Raw genomic sequence first — 24408 nt, 5'->3', positions numbered from 1 at the left:
ATGTCATATTTGTTGTAGTGAACTGATACAGCTTATGCATATTCTGTCTGAAAACAGTGAGTCCTAATAAGTACTCATTGTAGGTTGTGGGTTGGAATCCTGCATATATTCACAACTTTTTTTCCTTTTCAATCCATGTTAATTTCCATTCCTAAGTGATCAACCTAAGCCCTATTCAAACCTTTTTCTAGCTTAACGTAGCCATAAATTTATATCTTAGATCTATGGTTCACCTCTCAAGGAGTTCAAGGTATTAGTCCAGGTTATGTAGATGCTTTGTGTCCGGGTATGGTACTTGTTTTGGCTTAGTGAGGTATTTGCCTTTTCTTTGACCTCTTCATGTGTCTTCTTGTCTACATGATGTTGATCGTTTTTTCAGACATGACACCGACATGTAGACATCTTAGGAAAGGCTTAGGAAAAAACTTAACCTACAATGCCTCACGGAGAATTGTCAAACCTATAAACAATAGCAACCTCCATGTAGCTCCGATTTGTGACTACTAGTACTTGGTACATCTCCTGGGAATCTGTTACTATTTAATTGAAGTGGGTTTTAGATTGCTAAGACATTTTCGTATGATAGTATTTAGCTTTTTACCAACACTTCCTGAGTTGTTGTTTTCCAGTTATGGATTACTAAGTGAAGCTTGAGAAAGAAAATAGAAAATGCCTCAAGTTTGATGATGATGCATTGATCATAGGCATACTCAAAAACATGCACATTAATCAATAACTCCATTTTATGATATGTGAACGGGGTCACATGTGGTTTTCATTAGGTTAATCTTCTAATTATGACGATCAGCTACTTAAAAAGTCTTCAAATGAGAAAAATGAAGTAAAAGCCATCTGCCAAAATGATAAGACCGTCTATATAAACTAATGTAGATAGGGCAGAGCCAGGATATTTTAGTGCTAGCAACCCCCCCTGGCCCCCTCTTCCTCCTCCTCGATGTCCTTCTTATTGGATTTTTTATCCTGACTGTTTTAGCTGTTTTAGTAAAGCAAAGTTTTTGAGCCTTAATAGAGAGAATTCTCACTAGCTATTCTAGTTGTACTTTTTATGCTTTATACATTGTCACAATAAATGCATATGACACTGATAAGGGGAAAAAACAATATATAAGAGATAAAATCTGGCACCACTTGCTGCATCTTGCTTACTATAAGATTGAGTGACAAGAATAGTCTTGGAAAAGAGCGGGAGAATGTACTTGGTGTTTTTGCTTCTACTATCTCTTGGAAGTTGTATGGTATATGAATCGTGAATGTATGACACATTCTTGATGAATTTTTCAAGATACAAGTTACACATCTATACAGGACGTAACATATTCCTCAAGTAACCATCATGCTCAAGTATGGTGAACGCCTGTGCAACATCTTTTGTGTGTGGTAAGGTATTGTGGTATAATACATGTTAGAATATTTGTTACTATATTTAGTATTAGGAAGTATCTTGTGTATTTAGTAAGAGTATTATCTTCTCCTAGATATGTGGATCTAGGAGATTTATGTATTCATGTATATATACTATTAGAACATCAATAAATATTATCAGAAATATCCATTAAAACATCTTTGACATGGTATCAAGAGCCAACTCCGATTTCCTTTCCACTACCCCATTACTGTAGGAATCGGAGCCTTTTTTTGGTGTTTGGTTTCTTTTTCTGGTCATATCATACTTTTTATTACCCTCTCCTACTTATCGTTCTTGTCTTTTTTTTTTCTAGTTCATTATTTGTGTTCTATATCATAATGACAGACTTAACTACCAATAATGATTCCGTTGTTGTGCATTCCAATAACGATTCCACGGTCATGTCTAATCTTTATATGAAAGAGATGTCCTCACTAATTACTCCAGAATGACTTGATGGTACTAATTACATTGAGTGGTCATTGAATGCGCAGAACAAGATCAGGGGCAGAAAACGTTGGGGCTTTATCTCTGGTACTAAGGCTGCTCCAACAAACATAAATTCTGAGGAATATGAAGCTTGGGAGGACGAGAACTGTCTGGTCAAGTCTTGGCTTCTTAATGCAATGACCAAGGACATCAAGTCAATTTTCCTTCGCTTATCTATGGCCAAGGAAATCTGGGATACTGCAAAACAAACTTACTCTGTTAGCCAAGATGCATCGAAGGGTTATCAGCTATATTGTGAGGAAATTTCTGTCCACCAAAATAAAAGTTCTGTTATTCCTTATTTTGGAAAACGACTGAAAAAAATATGGCAGGAATTTGACGCTATTGAAGACTGCACTATGGAGTGTGCCAATGACATTAAGAAATATACCACAAAGGTTAATTCTCAGCGTGTGTATGTTTTCTTGGCCGGTCTTGATTCTCATTTGGATGGGGCTCATGGTCGTGTTCTTGCTATTAAGCCACTTCCAGACATACAGTCTGTTTATGCCATGGTTTGTGCTGAGGCAAATCGTCAGGATGCCATCCTTGGTGGGACATCTAATGAAGGGACTACTATGGCGGCTCGAAAATCATTTGCTCGTCTTGATTCAAAGAAAGGAGTTCATAAGTGTACCCATTGTAATGGTGATAACCATGTAGTTGATACCTGCTTTAAGCTACATGGTTATCCAGATTGGCATTCAAAGGGTAAGGCGTCTCCCATGTCTTCTAACTCTAAGGCAGAGAGTTCAAGTTCGAAGAGTCACTTAGTCACTGCTGCCGAATTTGTTGCCCAGTCAGGTATATCTAACTCTACTCTTATTGCTTTTACTGCAAATAGTGATTGGATAATTGACACGGGTGTTACTGATCATATAACTTGCGATCGATATAAATTTAACCATTTCTCCTCTAGTTGTCCCAAATCAGTCATTACTAATGCTAATGGTATGTCATCTCCAGTTGTTGGTATTGGCACTGTTCCTTTGTCCCCTTCTTTATCTATCCATGATGTTTTATTTGTTTCGTCACTAAATTGTAACCTTCTCTCTGTTAGCCAATTAACCAAATCTAATAATTGTGTTGCCTTGTTTTTTCCCACTCACTGTATTTTTCAGAACACCCATACCAAGGAGAGGATTGGCAGTGGTAAACAAAGTGGAGGATTGTACTATCTGGAGGATGGTTTTCAACGGTCCAATCAAGGAGTACAAGCTCATGTTATGAGTGACGATAAGGTTAATAAAAATAAAAACGAGATTTGGCTTTGGCATAGACGACTAGGACATCCCTCATTTGGTTATCTGAGGAGATTATTTCCTTATTTATTTACTGGTTGTAGTCTTTCTGATTTTGCTTGTGAAACCTGTGTAATGGCGAAAAGCCATCGTACTATTTTCCCTTCGAGTGATAATAAATATGTTGCTCCTTTTTCTTTAGTTCATTCAGATGTTTGGGGTCTTGCCTACATCCTACACATAACGGGATGAAAATGGTTTATTACTTTTTTCAATCACTGCACACGGATGACCTGGGTATATTTTTTAAAACATAAAAGTGATGTCTGTACAGTTTTTCTCCTTTTCCATCAGATGGTGCTCACACAGTTTGGCATCTCTATAAAGGTTGTTCGCTCTGATAATAGGGGTGAGTATTTCAAAAAGAAATTGACTGGCTTTCTGCATTCGGCTGGTATTCTACATCAAACCTCTTGCACTTATTCCCCTCAGCAAAATGGGGTTGCAGAACGAAAAAATAGACATCTTTTAGAGATTACTCGGTCTTTATTAATTGGTGGTCATGTCTCATCTCACTTATGGGGTGATGCTTTGAACTCTGTTGTTTACTTAATGAATCGTACACCTTCTAGTGTTGTTCAATTTCGGAGACCCTTAGATGTGCTTTCTTATTACTGTATGCTTCCGCCCATTGTTCATTTAGCACCCTATATCTTCAGGTGTGTGGTGTATGTTCACTTACATACACAACAACACACCAAACTTGATCCACGTGCATTGAAGTGTGTCTTTGCTAGGTATGGCTCAACTCAGAAGGGTTATAAGTGTTATCATCCATCGTCTAAATTTTTTTTTGTCTCTTTTTTTGTCTCAATGGATGTCATTTTCCATGACCACGACCTTTTTTATATAGAGATCACTGATTCTTCACTTCAGGGGGAGAATAGAAATGAAATGCAGAATCATGATGATATAATGGTCTTTGATTTATCGGGACCACAATCACCTAGTGATAAACACTCAATAGAAGAAGTCGATGCAACCTCCACTAGAGTGCTCAAATAAAGAATGTGAAGATCAAATCCATGATAGTACATTACCTCCTACAATGGATCCATTAATCCAATCTTCTCCAGAAGACCCATTAGAGGTATCACCTGACATAGGGATGTCCATTCTGCCTAAACCCCCGCCCAAAAACCCAAAAAAAAAAAAAGACTCAACCCCCGCCTCGCCGAGCCGACAAAACCCGAACCCGAACCCGGACCGAAATACATAGGGTGGGGTTTGGTCACACTATCTAAACCCGGACCGACCCGAACCCGACCCGATAATTTGGCCCTAAACCCGTTAAAAGGGTTAAAAAGCCCGAAACCATATCCAGACCGAACCCGAACCCAAAATCCAGTTATATAGGGTAAAAATGCCCGACCAAAACCCGAACCCGAACCCGAACCCGACCATAATTCCCAACAACTATATTTTCATTTATTATCTACTTATCTTCAACAAACTTTTGGTCTTTTGCTCATTACTATTTATTTTTGGTCTTCAAGACAAATTACCTTTGACCGTGCCACTACTCTTCTCTTCTCCCTCTTCCCTCCAACAACTCCCCAAGAACAAGACAACCCAATCACACGTTCATGATGAAGAGATTGGTGGGTTTGATGGTGCTGCTAAGTTTGCATTCACTCAGAAAATTTGCAACACCTCCTCAAATATCTCTTTCTAAATGTGGTCACCAAGGTCGAAAGCAAATCAACAGTCGGATTCACACCACCACAAGAAAACTGAAACTCCTAAAAAGCCATCAATCTTATTGTCAAATCAACAGGTCGGATTCACACCACCACAAGAAGTCGAAACTCCCAAAAAAACCATCAATCTTATTGAGTTATTGTCTTGGAATTGCTTGCTTTGCTTGGTCTACTTTTGTCTTCTTTTGCTTTTCAAAAAATGCAATCCTGTGTGTTTTGAATCTTTGATGACTGTTGGGTGGCTTTACGATGTTAAAGTTAAACAGATCAAATCCAATAAAAGAAGATGGCTTTTGATTAATTAGATGAAAAAGACGTTTTTTCTTGAGATCTTGAGATCTAATAACTGAAAATGACGTTCCTGATGAAGAGATCTAATATTCTTTTATTTCATATATTTCGGGTTTTACCATACCCGAAACCCGAACCCGAACCCGACGGGTACCCGAAATATAGGGTTAGGGTAGGGTTTGGTCACATGTATCCAACAAATACCCGAACCCGAACCCGACCCGCAAAGAATAGGGCCGGGCCGGGTAACCCGATACCCGTTCAAAACCCGAAAAATCGGTTTCGGGCCGGGTCGGGTACCCGTTTGGACATCCCTCCTGACTCTATTATTGTTGATTCTAATATTCATGATGTTAACCTACCTAGTCTTATTGTTGATTCTAATATTCATGATGTTAACTTACCTAGTATTAATTCTGAACGAGTTCAATATCATCTTCCACCTCGATCTAACCGTGGCCAACCACCAATTAAATATGAACCTGATCCTAAAGCTAAAGTGAAATATCCCATAAGCAATCATGTGTCATCCCACAAGTTGTCCAAGTCATATGCATCTTATGTATTCTAGTTATCATCTATCTCTATTCCTAGTAAAATGCAGGAAGCTTTAGCATATTCTAGATGGACCAAAGCTATGGTAGAAGAAATGGCAGCACTGAAAAAGAATGCCACTTGGAAACTTAACCTTGTAATCTTACCAAAGGAAAAGAAGACAGTGGGGGTGCAGATGGGTATTTACAATCAAACTCAAAGCAGATGGGGCTATTGAGAGATACAAAGCTCGGCTGGTTGTGAAAGGGTATATAGAATCTTATGGTGTATATTATCAAGAAACTTTTGCACCGGTTGCTAAACTCAATACTATGAGAGTACTTTTGTCATTAGCAGCTAACAAAGACTGGACTCTTCTTCAGTTTGATGTAAAAAATGCTTTCCTGCATGGAGATCTTACTGAAGAAGTATATATGGATCCTCCCCCAGGTATACCAGAATACTCAGATACAACAATGGTTTGTAAACTAAAGAAGGCATTGTATGGGTTAAAGCAGTCTCCAAGAGCTTGGTTCGGTAGGTTCACCAAGTCTATGAAGAAGTTTGGCTACAAACAAAGTAACTCGTATCACACTTTGTTTTTAAAACACAGAAGAGGTAAAATTACTGCTTTGATTATCTATGTTGATGATATAGTGGTGACTGGTGATGATCATGAAGAGATTTCTAGTTTACAACATTATCTGGCTTCTGAGTTTGAAATGAAACAACTTGGAGACCTTAAATATTTCCTTGGGATTGAGGTAGCCCGATCAAAAAATGGTATTTTCTTATCCCAGCGGAAATATATTCTTGATTTATTATCTGAGACTGGAATGCTCGGATGTAAGCCAGTTGATACTCCCATTGAGGAGAACCACAAGTTGTTTCCGTGTTTGAATGCAACTCCTACTGATAAGGGTAGATATCATAAGCTTGTAGGGAAACTGATCTATTTATCGCATACCAGGTCAAATATTGCGTATGCGGTTAGTGTCGTGAGTCAATTCATGCATGACCCACGTCAACCTCATATGAATGTTATAGAGCGCATATTGAGATATTTGAAATATGCTCCGGGTAAAAGCTTATTGTTCTCGAAACATGATCACCTAAAAGTAGAAGGCTACATTGATGCAGATTGGGCAGGCTCAGCCGACAACATAAGGTCTACCTCAGGATACTTCACTTTTGTAGGTGGAAACCTTGTGACTTGGAGGAGTAAAAAACAGCTAGTAGTATCGAGATCAAGTGCTGAAGTTGAATATATAGGTATGGCATATGGGGTATGTGAGTTGTTGTGGTTGAGAAACTTGTTGATAGACTTGGGTGTTAAACCAAAAGTGGAAATGATTCTGTATTGTGACAATACGTTAGCTGTAGAGATAGCTCATAATCCTGTTCAACATGATCGGACGAAGCATGTGGAGATTGATAGACACTTTATCAAAGAGAAACTTGAAGCTGAAATTATTACTTTTCCATTTGTAAAGTCTGAAAACCAACTAGCAGATGTCCTTACTAAAGCAGCGGCTAGCAAGGTGTTTAATGATTCTCTTGTCAAGTTGGGTTTGTGCGATATCTACGCACCAACTTGAGGGGGTGCTTAAATAAGGTAGAGGCGGGGCAGCAGCCCAAAGGCTCAGTTGGCCGCTGGCTTACTCTCTAGAGGTTAAATCAAGACAAAGAGCGGGCTTGCTTCTTGTCCCTCCCATAGCCAAGCGGGCGACTTGCTCTCCCCTGGTTTGTTTGTCGACAAGAGCGGCCCGGAATGGGCTTTGTCTGGTAATCCATATCCAAGCGCCGCGCTTACTCTTTTCAAGTTGGGCATGTGCATATCCACGCACCAACTTGAGGGTTAGAATATTTATTACTATATTTAGTATTAGGAAGTATCTTGTGTATTTAGTAAGAGTATTATCTTCTCCTAGATATGTGGATTTAGGAGATATTTGTATTCATATATATATACTACTAGAAACATCAATAAACATTATCAGAAATATCCATTAAAACATCTTTGACAATACACAAGACTAAAAAGCCTGTTTTTATATACAGAAGGATTATCAACATCTAAGCTCCACTTTGGATTATAATTATGCCGTGATGATTCAAGTATCCCATTCATATTATTGACTACTACGTGGCATTTATGCCATCTAATAGGCTTTTATATTTGTGCAGATTGCTTTTACCTCCGTGGTTTATCCATCTTTAATTCTAGCGTACATGGGACAAGCTGCATATATATCGAAGCATCACATTGGTGAAAACAATTACCAAATTGGATTTTATGTATCAGTACCAGGTTATCATGGTTTTGTTTTTAGCTGGGACCAGTGGTTTGAACTAAGCCTAATTGAAACTAATAGTTTTGTTGTGTCAGAGCCGTTAAGATGGCCAGTTTTGGCGATCGCAATACTTGCAGCGGTTGTTGGAAGCCAAGCCATCATCACAGGCACTTTCTCCATAATCAAACAGTGCTCTGCTTTAGGTTCTTTCCCCAGGGTCAAAATAATACACACATCATCTAAAATACACGGTCAGATTTACATCCCTGAGATCAACTGGATTTTGATGTTGTTGTGCTTAGCTGTTACAATTGGTTTCAGAGACACAAAGAGGCTGGGTAATGCTTCAGGTATGAGCTTATAACATCATGAAAAGTTTGTTCCTGGTCGAGTTTATTATTGAATCACATCCTTATACAGCACTTTGAATCCTACTTTGAGCAAGCAAGTCACAGAATGGTTAAATTCTGAGTCACAAGTGAATGCGGAGGATTTCATAAGGCCAATCACGCCAACGTACTACACTTCAGAATATAGTAAGATCAACCCACAAGTTCTAAATTCCTTTATGTTATGCAACAGGGTTGGCGGTTATAACTGTCATGTTGGTCACCACATGCTTGATGTCTTTAGTTATGGTCCTGTGCTGGCATCAAAGCATCTTTCTAGCTATTTGCTTTATCCTGTTCTTTGGAGCTATTGAGGCTCTCTATTTCTCGGCTTCACTCATCAAGTTTCGAGAAGGGGCATGGGTCCCTATAGTTCTTGCTTTTGTATTCATGGCTATTATGTACGCCTGGCATTATGGCACGCTGAAAAAGTACGAGTTTGATGTCCAAAACAAGGTTTCCATCAATTGGCTCCTTAGCCTTGGCCCCAGTCTTGGTATTGTCCGTGTAATAGGAATTGGCCTTGTGCACACTGAGCTTGTTTCTGGGATTCCTGCGATCTTCTCGCATTTTGTCACAAATCTTCCAGCTTTCCACCAAGTCCTAGTCTTCCTTTGCATCAAATCTGTCCCTGTGCCATATGTTCAGCCCGAGGAGCGTTTTCTTGTTGGTCGTATTGGTCCTAAAGAATATAGAATCTATAGGTGCATCGTGCGATATGGTTACCATGACATTCACAAGGATGATGTGGCTTTTGAGAAGGACCAAATTTGTAGTATAGCAGAATTTATCCGATCAGAAAGACTGGAGCCTAATGGAAGATCACAAGACCTGGAGAAGGAAGATGAAAAAATTGTTGGAGTTATCCCTCATGTGAGGAGGAGCTGAAGTTCAACCTGCATGTAGAAGGCTGAGCGCACCCTGTGCTCAATTTGGTCTTGCACAAGGCGTGGCATGCGCCCATGCCTTGCCTCCCTCCAAGCTTCCAATAGCGCCATGCGCTTTTAGTTGTTATGCTTGAGGCGCACCCCGCGCTCATGCCTTGGTCGACCTCCAGGCACTTGAGTGCACCCCGCACTCAGCTTGTTCTTGCTCGAGGCGAACCCCGCGCTCAAGCCTATTTTCAGAAGGATTCTATTTTTGTGGACCGCGAGTTTGCAATAAGAGTTGGGGTTTTTGGCAAAACCTAACACACGAGAGGCAGCACAAAAGTCAGAGAAAACCCAATCTTGAAAGCTATCAAGATTGAGAGATAACCTTTACAGAGAGGCAACCCTGTAAAGAGATAAGAGTGATCTAGTAAGGTGAGAGACTGAAAGGAGAGATTGTAATATTCTTTCCCACTTTATAAATGATTAGCTCTTGTAGAAGTAGGCACCATTGGCCAAACCACGGTATATCTTTGTGTTGTGGTTTTCTTTTACTGCTTTACATTATTATCTGTTGTTAATAGTTGTTTAGCGAGTTGGGCATGTTAGTATAGGTTGTAGTTGATATTTAGAATTTGTCTGGAGGTGAATTGTGTTAACATACAAGTTATCTGTGTAGTGGGGGAATCGATTGGTATTAGTATAAACCCCAACAAGTGGTATCAGAGCCAGATTAGATTAGCCTAGGGTGTTATCCAAATCTTGGTTGGAAGGTGTTTGACAAAACTCCTGAGAGAAGATTTGAGTTTAAATAACTTGTAGAGATGGACAATTCTGTGAACACTCGCATGACGAGTCTGAATAGAAAGAACTACACCATCTGGAAAGCCAAGATGGAAGACTTGTTATACTACAAGGACTTGACACTTCCCATTGAGAATGAAAGAGTAAACTAGAAAAGACTGATGAGGCTGAGTGGAAAAAGCTTGACAGAAAAACGATGGGATACATTCGACAGTGGGTTGACGACAATGTCTTTCACCATGTGTCCCAAGAGACTACAGCCTTCAGTCTGTGGAAGAAACTCGAAAACCTCTACGAGAGGAAGTCGGGCGGAAACAAAGTGCTGGTCGTTAAGAAGTTTGCCGACACGAAGTACCAAGAAGGTTCTTCAATGTCTGAGCATCTTAATGAAGTACATAATATCATCAATCAGATGCATTTGATGAAGATTAATTTGGGAGATGGAGTTGAGGCTTTGTTTCTATTATGCTCTCTACCCGAAAGTTGGGAGACATTAGCAGTCTCTCTACACGGAGCAGCCAAGGATGGAATCGTTACCATGGAGATGGCTACCGCGTCTTTGTTAAATGAGGAGACTAGAAGGAGTTCAAAAGGCAGCTCCTCTCGCTCAGAGATCCTTGCCATAGAGAAACGGGGGAGAGGTAAATACAGAAAACCATCTCGTTCTAGAAGTGATGACATAAGTAAATCTAGGGGTGAAGCTAGAACTCCTAAGGCAGAGAGGCAATGTTACTATTGTGCCACCAAGGGCCACTTCAGATATGAGTCAAGTAACACTAAAAGAGGGATGAGAAGAATAACCGCGTGTACATGAAGACATGGTGCGAGGAACGGAAACACGTATTGAGATACTACCGCGCATAGTCGGCGACCCTAGTGGGAATCAGGTCGATCAGTAATAGTGTGTCCTTAGTACCTCATGTCGATACTGAGTAGGTGATAGATACGAGAGCATCCTATCACGCCACAATCAAGACAGAGATTCTTCACTACCTACAGCTGTGGTGAATATAGTGAAGTGAGGATGGGTAACAGTGGCGTCTCGAAGATTATAGGCATTGGAGATGTTCATGTAGAAACCAATGTCGGCTACACCTTGACACTCAAGGATGTAAGACATGTCCCTGACATTTGGCTAAGTCTAATTTCGGCTGGGAAGTTAGATGACGATAGCTTTGTAAACTCGTTTGGTAACGGGGTATGGAAACTAAGCAGAGGTTCCATTGTACCAGCCAGAGGAAAGAAAACTTGCTCTCTTTACAAAACACAGACTAGTTTGTGTAAAGCGGAATTGAATGCGGCAGAAGAAGAAGCTTCCTCCAAACTGTGGCACAAGAGACTGTTTCATATGGGCATAAAAGGGATGGAAGTTCTTGCTAAGTAAAAGGTCGTGCCAGACATTAAAGGTACACATTTAAATACATGTACTCACTGTTTGGTTGGAAAGTAACACAGGGTGTCTTTCCAAAGATTCTCGTCTCACATAAAGGATAATGTCCTTGAACTAGTGCACACTGATTTATGTGGTCCTATGAGAGTAAAGTCCCACCAGGGAGCTTTGTATTTCTTGACATTCATTGATGATATGTCAAGAAAGATATGGGCCTATAGTCTGAAGACCAAGGATGAAGTACTTGGCGTGTTTGAGAAATTCCACAGTATGGTGGAAAGAGAGACTGGGAAGTTGTTAAAGTGTATTCGCTCAGATAATGGGGGTGAGTACATAGGGTCGTTTGAAGAATATTGCCAGAGTCATGGAATTCGTCATGAGCAGACCGTTCCCAAGACACCACAACATAATGGAATAGCAGAGAGAATGAACCATACCATTGTAGAGAGAATGAGATGCATGATATCTCACTCTAAGCTACCTAGAAGCTACTGGGTAGAAGCAATGCGTACAACTGTGCATGTGATCAACCTATCGCCGCACAAAGCCTCCGAATAGTGACTATCCGCAGAGAGTATGGTCGCAGATGTGTTGATTATGGATACTGAGGGGTATTTGGGTGCGTGGCATTTGTACATATTCCGGAATGAGAGATCCAAGCTTGATGACAAAGCCAAGCAGTGTATTTTTCTGGGTTATGGAGATGAAAAGTTTGGTTACAAACTCTATGATCTGATTAACAAGAAGGTAATCCGAAGTCTAGATGTTGTGTTCCTGGAAGACCAAACCATAGCAGACTTTGAAGAGGGTGAGAAGCTACATGCTTTCACTAATGATTTTGTTGATTCATAACCAGAAGTTGTTCCTACTGTGGAACGTGCAGAAGGCATTGAGAATGCAGAGAACCATGAGTTTGAAGCTCATGATGAGAATCATATTGCTCATGATGGGATAGAACCTATTGGTATAGAAGATGCAGATGAGATGCATGAACCACCACCAGAGCAAGCAGAAGTGCATCCTCCTGAGGCACCAGCAGATGGGGCAAGGAGGTCAAACAGAGAGAGACAAGCTTCAACCAGGTATTCACCACATGCATACGTGCTACTATCGGATGGTGGAGAACCTATGTACTATCAAGAGGCACTTGAAGGTACAGACAAAGAAAAGTGGTTGAAGGCCATGCATGATAAGATGGATTCTTTACACAAGAATCACACTTATGAGTTAGTTGAGAAACCGCAAGGACGAAAAATTCTCACGAATAAGTGGATATACAAAGTCAAGCATGAGAAGAACAATCCTCACCCAAGGCACAAAGCTCGCCTTATTGTGAAATGATTTGATCAAAGGAAAGGGATTGACTTTGATGAGATTTTCTCTCCTGTAGTGAAGATGACTTCTATTTGGGTGGTATTAGGTATGACCGCAAGTATGAACCTAGAGGTTGAGCAGCTAGATATTAAGACAACTTTTCTTTATGGAGACCTTGAAGAAGATGTCTACATGGACCAGCCAGAGGGGTTTGAGGTTAAAGGCAAGGAGCACCTAGTATGCAAGCTGATAAAGAGCTTGTGTGGGTTGAAGCAAGCACCGAGACAATGGTACATAAAGTTTGATTCCTTTATGGCGAAGCATGGATACAAGAAGTCTGCTTCCGATCATTGTGTGTTTGTTCAGAGATTTCCAGATGGGGATTTCATATTGCTATTGCTGTATGTGGATGATATGTTGATAGTTGGCCCAAACATCAACAAGATATGTAAGCTGAAGAAAGACTTGAGTAAGTCCTTTTAGATGAAGGATTTAGGTCAACCAAAACAGATACTTAGGATGCAGATCACTCATGACAGAAAGAGTGGGAAGTTGTGGCTTTCTTAAGAAAGCTACATTGAGAAGGTGTTAAAGAGATTCAACATGGATCAAGCAAAGCCAGTCAGTTGTCCGCTTGGTAGCCAGTTTCACATGACCAAAGAGATGTGTCCAAAGGGTGAGTATGAGCAGAGTCAGATGGAAAAGATTCCTTATGCATCCGCAGTGGGCAACTTAATGTATGTCATGGTGTGTACAAGACCGGATATAGCTTTCGCCATGGGCGTTGTAAGCCGATTTCTATCAAATCCGGAGAAGGAACATTAGGAAGGTGTTAAGTGGATATTGAGATATCTCAAAAGCACTTTCAAATCGTGTTTGTGTTTTGGTGGAAGTAAGCCCTTACTTAAAGGCTACACTAATGCAGACATGGCAGGTGATGTTAACTCGATGAAGTCCACCTCTGGTTATCTGGTTACTTTTGCAGGGGGAGCAGTTTCTTGGCAATCAAAGTTGCAAAAGTGTGTTGCCCTCTCCACTACTGTAGTTTTATATTGCAGCCAATCGAAAGTGTTGCAAAGAGTTGCTATGGATGAAGAGGTTTTTCGACGAACTAGGGCTAAAGCAGAAACAGTTTGTAGTTCTATGTGACATTTAGAGTGCCATCTATTTGAGCAAGAATCCGAGTTTTTATTCTAGATCCAAGCACATACATGTGCGGTATCATTGGATTAGAGAAGTACTCGAAGACAAGCATTTGTGTATCGAGAAGATCCATACCGACAAGAATGGGTCGCATATGATGACCAAAGTCTTACCGAAAGGTAAATTTGATGTTTGTTATGCTACCGCCGGAATGGTAGCAGACTCCTCATGTTGATTTAGAAATTGCATGGAGGTATCCCCCCTCACTGTTCGGGAGGGGGAGATTGTTGGAGTTATCCCTCACATGAGGAAGAGCTGAAGTTCAGCCTGCATGTAGAAGGCTGAGCGCACCCTACGCTCAGTTTGGTCTTGCACAAGGCGTGACATGCGCCCATGCCTTGCCCGACCTCCAGTAGCTTCAGTGCGCCATGCGCTTAGTTTGTTCTGCTCGAGGCGCACCCCGCGCTCATGCCTTGGTCGACCTCCAGGCAGTTGAGCGCACCCCGCGCTCAGCTTGTTCTTGCTTGAGGCGCACCCCGCGCTCAAGCCTATTTTCAAAAAGATTCTATTTTTGTGGACCGCGAGTTTGCAATAAGAGTTGGGGTTTTTGGCAAAACCTAACACCCAAGAAAACACATGAGAGGCAGCACAAAAGTCAGAGAAAATCCAATCTTGAAAGCTATCAAGATTGAGAGATAACATTTACAGAGAGACAACCCTGTAAAGAGATAAGAGTGATCTAGTAAGATGAGAGACTGAAAGGAGAGAATGTAATCTTTCTTCCCACTTTATAAAGGACTAGCTCTTGTAGAAGTACGTAGGCACCATTGGCTGAACCACGGTATATCTTTGTGTTGTGGTTTGCTTTTACTGCTTTACATTATTATATGTTGTTAATAGTTGTTTAGCGAGTTAGGCATGTTAGTATAAGTTGTAGTTGATATTTAGAATTTGTCTGGAGGTGAATTGTATTCACATACAAGTTATCTGTGTAGTGGGGGAATCGATTGGTATTGGGAAAATCGATTGGTATTGGTATAAACCCTAACAAAAATGACAGTGGTTGGCACATCTTCAGCACATACTGAAGGGATCCAGATGTGTGAGGAAGATGAGGGCCCTTCAGATATTGCCGGTTCATCAGAGGTAAGAGAAATTTAGTCTCCAATTGGTCCAAGGAAAAGGGGTAAGGTTTGTAATTGCCAAAAAAGCCCGAAATTGACCAAGGTGCGCATGAGGAGCTTCAAGAGTTGATGGAAGCAAGGGAAGCTGGAATGGCATTTATACTCGCACTCTTATGTGAGAGCAAAGTGTCGGTCAAGTCCGATAAAGAGGTCGGTGATCAATTTTGGATATGATTTCTTGAGGAGGAATTCGAGAGGTCCTACATATGCATCAAGTATACCTCATGTATCCACACTTGAAGTTGGAATGGTTTACCTTGTTTAGTTTGGGAAATATAGGTATGATCATGTATCGTGTGATTAGTTGCATACTTGCATACCACGGATAAAAGCTTTCCCATAATGTCCATATTTTTGTGTAGTCGTCTCCAAGAACGTGTTGTTTATAGACATGAAGTTTGCATGGCGTTAGTTTGGTTTAGTATAGAGTTGTTTTTCTGTATGGCCTCGGTGCTCCTACACTGAGTTCAGTTCTTACTAGGGATGTCCATTCTGCCCGAAACCCGAAAAAAAAAAACTCTCACCGAACCCTGCCCGAGCCCGACAAAACCCAGACCGAAATACATTAGGTCGGGTTTAGTCACACTATCTAAACCCGGACCAATCCAAACCCGACCTGATAATTTGGCTCTAAACCCGTTAAAAGGGTTAAAAAGTCCGAAACTATATCCGGACTGAACCCGAACCCAAAACCCGATTACAAAAGGTAAAAATGCCCGACCAAAACCCAAACCCGAACCATACCATAATTCCCAACAGCTCTATTTTCATTTATTATTTATTTATCTTCAACAAACTTTTGGTCTTTTGCTCATTACTATTTACTTTTGATCTTCAAGACAAATTATCTTTGACCGTACCTTTACTACTCTTCTCCTTCTTCCCTCCAACAACTCTCCAAGAACAAGACAACCCAATCACACGTTCCTGATGAAGAGATTGGTGGGTTTGATGGTGCTGCTAAGTTTGCATTCACTCAAAAAATTTGTAGCACCTCCTCAAATATCTCTTTCTAAATGTGGTCACCAAGGCTGAGCAAATCAACAAGTCGGATTCACACCACCACAAAAAACCGAAACTCCTAAAAAACCATCAATCTTATTGTCAAATCAACAAGTCGGATTCACACCACCACAAGAGGCCGAAACTCCCAAAAAGCCATCAATCTTATTGAGTTACTGTCTTGAAATTGATTGCCTTGCTTGGTCTACTTTTGTCTTCTTCTACTTTTTAAAAAATGAAATCATGTGTGCTTTGAATCTTTGATGACTGTTAGGTGGTTTTACGATGTTAAAGTTAAACAGATCAAATCCAATAAAAGAAAATGGTTTTGATTAATTTGATGAAAAAGGGGTTTTTCTTGAGATATTGAGATCTAATAGCTGAAAATGACATTCATGATGAAGAGATCTAATATTCTTTTATTTCATATATTCCGATTTTTTATTATACCCTAACCCGAAACCCGAAACCCGAATATAGGGTTAGGATAGGGTTTTGGTCACATGTATCCAACAAATATAAACCCGAACCCGTTAGGATAAGGGTTTGGTCAAACCCAAAAATGTATCCAACAAATACATCCCAAACCCGAAAATCACCGTTAGACCCGCGAAATTAAAACAAACCGGTCGCTCCCCAAATTTCAAAATGAAGTGCCATTTTGCTCAAAACCCAAAAATTGGGTTCGGACCGGTCGGACAATAATTGCAAACTGGACATCCCTAGTTCTTACATGTTAAATCACCCGGTAGACTGGAAGAAATTAAAACAAACCGTGCACGCAATCTATTGAAATTTCGAAATGAAGTGCCATTTTGGTAACGACTGTCTGCATGCCATCGACATCATAGGAAGTTGGACAATAATTGCAAACTATATTCCTGAAGCTCTTTCCTAGAAAGTTCAAAGTTCCCATATCTGAATCAATAGAATCTAACTACGAAATGGAAAGGAAAGGAAACACTATGGAAAGGAAAGGAAAATAAGAGTGCCATTTTTTTCCATATGTAACGACTGTCTGCATGCCATCGACATCATATACAATTATTCCTTTCCAAGTTGGACAATAATTGCAAACTATATTCCTTTCCCAGAAAACACTTTCCATTTAAAAAGTTCAAAGTTCCCATATCTGAAGTCAATAGAAAACAAACACACTATGTCAAGTCAAACATGTCTCTGGACTTTTTAGAACGACAATACTTGCCACTCAAAATGCCAACAGTAGTCCAAATCAAACCACCCATCACCATAGAAACGCAAAACAGATATTTCTTCTTAAATAATACAACTACAACTATCACAATGAGCTCCTCAGTTAATCTTTTCTCCTTCTTAGTCTCCTTATCTCTCATCTTCACCTTCACTAATGGAACCATCTTTGAGATCCATAATCAATGTTCATACACAGTATGGCCTGCAGCCATCCCAGGCGGGGGCCGACAACTCAATCCAGGCCAAGCATGGATCCTCAATATAAAGCCCAGTATTAGTTCGGGCCGGATATGGGGCAGAACAAACTGCACCTTTGATTCCAGTGGACGCGGAAGCTGTGTAACAGGTGATTGTAATGGACTCCTCCAGTGTCAATCTTACGGGTTACCACCTAATACTATGGCCGAATACTCGTTAGCGCAAATCAATCAAATGGATTTCTTTGACATTTCTTTAGTAGACGGGTTCAATATTCCGATGGACTTTGTACCGATAACAGTTGGATTGCGCGGCATTAGATGCAGAGCTGACATTACAGGTCAATGTCCCAACGAATTACGGACACCCGGTGGGTGTAACGGTCCGTGTCCTGTATTCAATACTGCTGAGTATTGTTGCACAGGCGCATATAGCTTACCAGGTTCTTGCGGCCCAACCAAGCTCTCCAAGTTCTTCAAGGATAATTGCCCAGATGCATATAGCTATCCTTTGGATCAAGATCCAGCAAATACATTTACGTACCCAAATGGTAACTATTATAAGATTGTATTTTGCCCGTGAGAGGCTTATAAGTGTGCTTATAAATGTGAATAAAAATGTCTAGTATTGTTATACCAGCCCAAAACCAGGAACAACTTGAGTAAGTCTTATAATAACTTTAAAGCCCAATTGTATATGTTGCACAAATTGGATGGAGAGTCATTGAGTATGTCTCGTTTCCAGCAGGAGATCAGATGCTCATGCTCTGCTGTATGGACATGCAACGAGATGTCTAATAACGATTGTATTTTGCCACTGAGAGGCTTATATATGCATAAAAATCTCTTTCTTATATTGCAACTTTCACAATCCCGCCCGCCCAACCTGAGCAATAAGCTCAATACTAGTTTTTGAGCCCGTTCAACGATCGGTGATCGTTTTCATGAAATATTTTGTACCAAAAAGTTTTAACTATAGAATTTTGTAGTAAGTTAAATTTTGATGAAAACACTAAAAGTACTGGTCTCTATCATTTAGGGAAGAACTAATGTATTGAAGTAGCATATCTATAGTATTAATAAAAGAAAAAATAGCTCAACAAACATAATTAATTTGATTTATGACCAAACCATCGATAAATGCAAATTATGGAAAAACATAGAGTGGTTAGAGAGTGATGATGTGAACTCATGTATGTCAAAATGAGTGGTCTTGCCTTATGAATTCTTATGTCAATGATAATTAGCACAATACTTATCATAGAACATTCTCAATCCTGTATTTATAATTTATGAGTCCCTCATATTTGTGCTTTATACAAAATTAGAAATCATACGCATCTACTAATAGGACTCCTCCAAGTTCATTTGGTTACATATAAAAATATCACATGAAAAGTCAATAAAGTTGGTTGAACAAACGGTTGTATTGTGGATGAGATATATATAAAGTTTTCATGTTTATATCCTAAATATCAACATCGACTGTTGTCATGCAATTGAATTAAATATAAAGTTTTAACTATAGAATATTATAATAATTTTTTTATTTTTTATAAAAACACAAATTCTACAACCCTGCATGCATGGGCTATAATATTAATTAAAGAAAAAATAGCTCAACAAACATAATTTATTTGATATATGACTGAACCACTAATAAATCCTATAATTTAGAAGTAGAATCCATTTTACTTGTTCAACATGTTTCTAGCTTGATAACTGAAGGTCATGTTGGGAAGAAAGAAGGTGACATCAATATTTTAATGATTTTAGTTTTGATCAAAATAGTTTTTTTTTTTAATATTCAATGTGTCCCAGATTTTATTTCCTTGTAGAACAACCGGTAGAAAGGATGTTGACGCATAATAATATATAATTATAAAAGAAAAATATATTTCAACAAACATAATTAATTTGATTTATGACCAAAACATTGACAAATCTTAAAATTTAAAAGTATAATCTATTTTAATTTTATGCACAAATTAAAATTGGAAAAGTCATTGAACTCCAAATTTAACTGTTGACTCTTTTTAATTGATTATATTTGGACAAACAACCATTTTTGTTCCACATGTTTAGATATGCTCTTAAGCTCTCCCAGTGAAGTTGACCACTAACTTTGGGAGCAGCTGTTGTTGACACCATTAAACAAAATGTATTCGCAACAGGAAAACTCTCTGAAGCTATTTCCTACAGATGCAGATGTAGGCATGAAGATGAGCTCAAAGAAGACAATGTATTTATAATTTGCCAGAAATTTAGTGATCACTCCACTCTACCAGCCAAATTGTAGATAACTTCCACTTTTGCCAAACACACCAAAATATTTGCCATCTGAAGTTTAAGGAGAAAGTTGAATGAGTAGAGACTCGCCAATTCTCTCAACTGCATCACCAAACACCTCAATCCTATTTCTTTTGATGGGTAAAAGAGCTTTTATTTGTTAATTCGATCAAATAACAGAGAACAAAGTTGCATCATAGGCAAAACATCCTACGATTTTGGCCTATTATATTTCTGGGCTTGTTGTTAAGCCAAAAGCCCATGTTTTGTTATGATAAACATGTCGCAAGGTTTTTACCATTTGTTTGATTCATTCGACAGAAACTTGACATGTGTGAAGATATTTCTCATGGTAAAATTTTAATCAATTTTATCTTCTCCAACGTTGACTTGAGCTTGTGCTGTGTTATTTTGTTTTTACAGATTAATTTGAGGTAATTTTTTTTGTTTATTTACTTTTTTTTTTAATTACTAATTCCCAACTCTCCAATTTTTATAATGGTACTTAGTTGATGCTTATTAATTAATTTAGTTAGGAACTATTTGATGTAATTTTTGTTTAGATAGACTTTCATTTGGCTCTTTTATTTGATTTTATTGTACCTTGATAAAATATTTGAATCTTTGTCTCTCTGGATTCATGTGTTTAACTTAACGTTTTTGTTGGAACTGAACAATTTCTTAACTCATTTTGATAGTCGGCAATCATACTAACAATTCATGTCTAACTTGGTATCTGTGTGATCAGTTAACTAGCACTCTAGGATTCCACGAACAATGAGAATGCTAGGCATTCTTTTAGATCTCTTATCCATTTCAAATTTTTGTTTTGATTCTCGCCTGTTTTTTATTAGGTATTTATGTATGACTATATGTCTATATGTATAATTGTATTTGGGTGACGGGTTCTGTTAATACACATGAACTAACCATATATAGCCTTGTTTAGTTTTTACATAGTGGTGAGTTAATGTTGGGATAAAGAAGACATAAGGAGAAATCATGCGTGCATCTTCTATTGCTTCCTATTTGAGTACTACATTTTCATAAAGTACCTTTTGCAATTTCTTATTAGAGGCCGGATCTTCTCCGCCCGGGTGTAAATCCCACCCCACTACACCTTATAGAGAAAACATGACATGTGGATATATACTTAACGTCCCAAAAAATAGGAAACAAACGGAGTCACTAAAATACAAGAAAGTAATGAATTGTTCTCTCCCCCATAATCCGACTTGCCCTCTCTCTAAAATCTCCTCTTCGTTTTCTAGTTTCTACTTAAATAATATATTTCAATATTGAACAAGATATTGTAAAAAACTCATTTAATGGCCAGTGACTGCAATATGCCCTGCCTCTCGTTGAAGTTAAGCACAAAAATCATATAGCTAATTCACTTAATCGTAGTCCAAAAAAACTACAAGTTGTCTCATTAAAGGTAATTAGTCGACTACATACGATCTTGATTTGTCGCACAGGTTTGCTGTAAAGTCTAAAAAGACTTCATAATTGCAATTAAAAGGGAAATCCCAATCCAGTTTCGATGAGAGAAAATAAAGCATGAATTCCTTCTTCTTCGATGCCATTAAAAAAGAGATAGTGGGATTGGTCGCTGGAGACAAAACTAATAGATTAAACGCACGAACATTATTCTTGGGCTTCCTTCCTTTTCTGTTTTGTTTTGTTTTCCTTTCTGTTTTGTTTTTGCCCGAAGGAAAACCTACTACTCTTTTTCCCTGTTTTTTTCTCCGTTAAATTCCTACTTTTGGGGCTGTTAAATATGTGTCCACATGTCATGCTTTCTTTGTGAGGTGTAGGGGGCAGGATTTACACTCGGTGGAGAAGATCTGGCCTCTTCTTATTATACCAAAAGACATATTGGGGTGATGTGTTCTCTGAATACACATGAACTATCCATAATTAGACAGTTTGCATGGATCTCTGGTAGTAATTTCTTTTTTTAGTGTACCCTCACCAACTCTCATTACTAATTATTATCATGGTAAGACCTTGCTAGGATGAGTTTTGAAATTTAAATATATGATCCGTCAAATACGGAAGTCATTGTTTAATGCATTATTATTATTATTATTTCAGGTTATCTTGGAATTTTATCAAAATGGAAGTTTAAATTGAGTTATTTTTGTATTAGTATCCGTTTATTTTTATGTTTAAATGTTTTTTTTTTTATGATTACTAATTTCTTTCTCTATTTTTTTTTTAATGTTTTGTAGAGATTGTTCATGTAAATTTCGTAATTATTTTGGTTCTCCAAAAGACAAATGGTTAGCAGAAACGTTTGTTCAATATAATTATGACTGCATTACTGTTTTTGGTGTTTTTGAATATCTGATTAAAAAAATCAAGCAGAATAGGTGTTGTATACACCGTGGTGTATGTAATGTTTATGCAAATAGTGAAACTCAAAAATCGGTTCTTAGGATGAGAAACCTATTAGATGAGTATGTTTTTTTTATTTATATTTTTATTATTTATTTATGGAATTTAATTACTTATAATGTTTTTTTAAAAGTGTTTGTGTTCGTTCGTATGCTATAAAGATTTTCTGGGTAAATAATGAAGTGGATAATTTACTCAAGTATTATAAGAAAAACTTTGAAGGATTAACTTTCTTGAATTTTATGAAATTTTTGGTTGAAGTTCTTACAAAGTATATTAATTTGGATGAATCTGATGAAGAGGTTGTTTGTCCTCATCATAAAACGAAGAGCATTCAAGAACTTTATGATGAAGGAAATTCAAGTGGTCGGAATGTGAATACTAAAAAAAGACAAAGAAGAACTTAGCAGTAAAAATTGTTGATAGGTAATTGTTTTTTATCATATAAATTTTTTGCATTGTTTATAATATAATTAATATCCCTTGTTTTATATTTTAGATACCTGTTTTGATTAACTTTTTGAAGATTGTTAGAGTAGTTCTTCAAGTGATCCTTGGGTGGAGTTCTAATATGTGTGTATGATCTTGATTAGCCGAAGGTTATTTATTTTTGTTTGTTGTTTAACTGAGTTGTCATGCCCTGGGGTAGGTGTGATAGTTGGATTTGCTTACAAATGCATTAGAGAAGGGCATTGTATATCGATGACATGGCTTTAGGAAATTGGAAGGAATTATTGATCCATTCCCACTTCCAGCAGGGAAATTGGTTAAATGTTTTGGCAATTGAACAAAAGTAGTTAACATGTCTTTTGCTTATTTATTCCTTGTGCCCTTCCTATTTGTAGTGTGTGAGGATCTGTATGGAGTCTCTTCACATTCTTAGTGATGCATACACATGTACCATACACACCCGCTGGTGGTCATATCTAGGTCCATACAGTCTTAAAATGTTTGTGTTACATATTGGGTTGGTGATGGGCTTTCTTTCCCCTTGCAATTTCTCTGTGAGTATGTGTTGTTATATAAACCCTCCAAACCACGTTCTTAGGTTATTCCCCTTATATCACATACTTGTCGTTTCTTCCTCTTTCTCTTAATTTCTGTTTTGGCTTAATTGAATATTTTATGTTTGATTTAACAGGTTTAGTAGTAAACCTGCATTAGGAGTAATATGCCAGAGTATGGATTGGGAAGACAAATGTGTGGTTGTTGCAAACACAGAAATGGATAACGAAGTCCAAGGCTGAAGCACATATATTGGCTGCTGAGCTAGCTGTGGATATTGTTAAGAAATACCAACTGTTGTTTTGTTAGTTTTAGAAAGTTGGTGTTAGTTTTTTTGTTTTTGGAGGGTACTTCTTTTTGTTTTGAATTGTAATATGTCTTGATACTTTGCAAGTTTGTGTGTTTACTAACTACTATTGATCATTATGTTGTGTCCTTAAAACATGACATAAAATAAAAATAAAACTAAAAATTATTCATGATTCACTATGTGGGATCATCAAAGATTTCTAACTTGAGGATTTTTCGTTCGGTCATTCATTTCTTCATACCAAACAATGGCATCACAGTAAGGACACACCGATGTTGTTTCTATATAATCCAAAGGTTGGAAACAACGCCCTGAATTAAATTTAATATTAAAAACTATAACTAATAATATTAAAAATAAAATAATTTTAAAAACTATAACTAATAATATAACTAATATAATACTAACTTTCATGTTTTTTTAAATAAGTGTAATTGAATGCTAAGAATATAATTAATGACATTAGATATGTTTAGAGTATTAGTTGTGTGATGATATAACTATGCCAATACGATATTGCTACCTGAATTGTTGAGATATCACTCATCAATTTCCACTGTAGAAGCATTCTCCGGCCACAAAATTTGAGTCGTAGTGCACGGTGAAATTTAGTAATATTTCTTTTTCTTCGTCAAAATGGGTGGTTTTTCTATGATTTTCACTGTGATCACAACATCTTTAGTTGGCATAATCGCCTCCATGCAGCAGTATCCATTTTTCTATAATAACTTTATGCACCTGCCTCCAGAAGGAGAGGTGGAGAAGACGATAGAAATAAAGGTTATGACCGGGTCTGTTAATTTAAGGCCAATATATTAATAAACTCTCTAATCCACACTTTCTCAATTAACTAATAGTTGAA

The 24408-nt window shown here is 38.1% G+C and overlaps 1 protein-coding gene and 1 pseudogene across 2 annotated transcripts; both read left to right on the top strand.

The window, feature by feature from the left end:
• The first annotated feature begins 7931 nt into the window (after positions 1 to 7931).
• Positions 7932 to 9390, top strand: LOC147479333 (potassium transporter 10-like). The gene is made up of 3 exons (XM_086579919.1): positions 7932 to 8052; positions 8131 to 8385; positions 8618 to 9390. Exons 1-3 carry the CDS (start codon positions 7974 to 7976, stop codon positions 9310 to 9312), a joined length of 1029 nt encoding a protein of 342 aa, XP_086436045.1. The 5' UTR covers positions 7932 to 7973; the 3' UTR covers positions 9313 to 9390.
• Positions 9391 to 17312: 7922 nt separating this feature from the next.
• LOC147479332 (thaumatin-like protein 1 pseudogene) lies at positions 17313 to 18189 on the top strand (annotated as a pseudogene). The gene has a single exon (XR_015205792.1). The product of XR_015205792.1 is annotated as a thaumatin-like protein 1 pseudogene (transcript).
• The last annotated feature ends 6219 nt before the right edge of the window (positions 18190 to 24408 follow it).

Source organism: Coptis chinensis, chromosome 8 (assembly GCF_015680905.1).
Source record: "Coptis chinensis isolate HL-2020 chromosome 8, ASM1568090v1, whole genome shotgun sequence".
Lineage (NCBI taxonomy): Eukaryota > Viridiplantae > Streptophyta > Magnoliopsida > Ranunculales > Ranunculaceae > Coptis > Coptis chinensis.
This window is presented reverse-complemented; position numbering and strand designations above follow the sequence as displayed.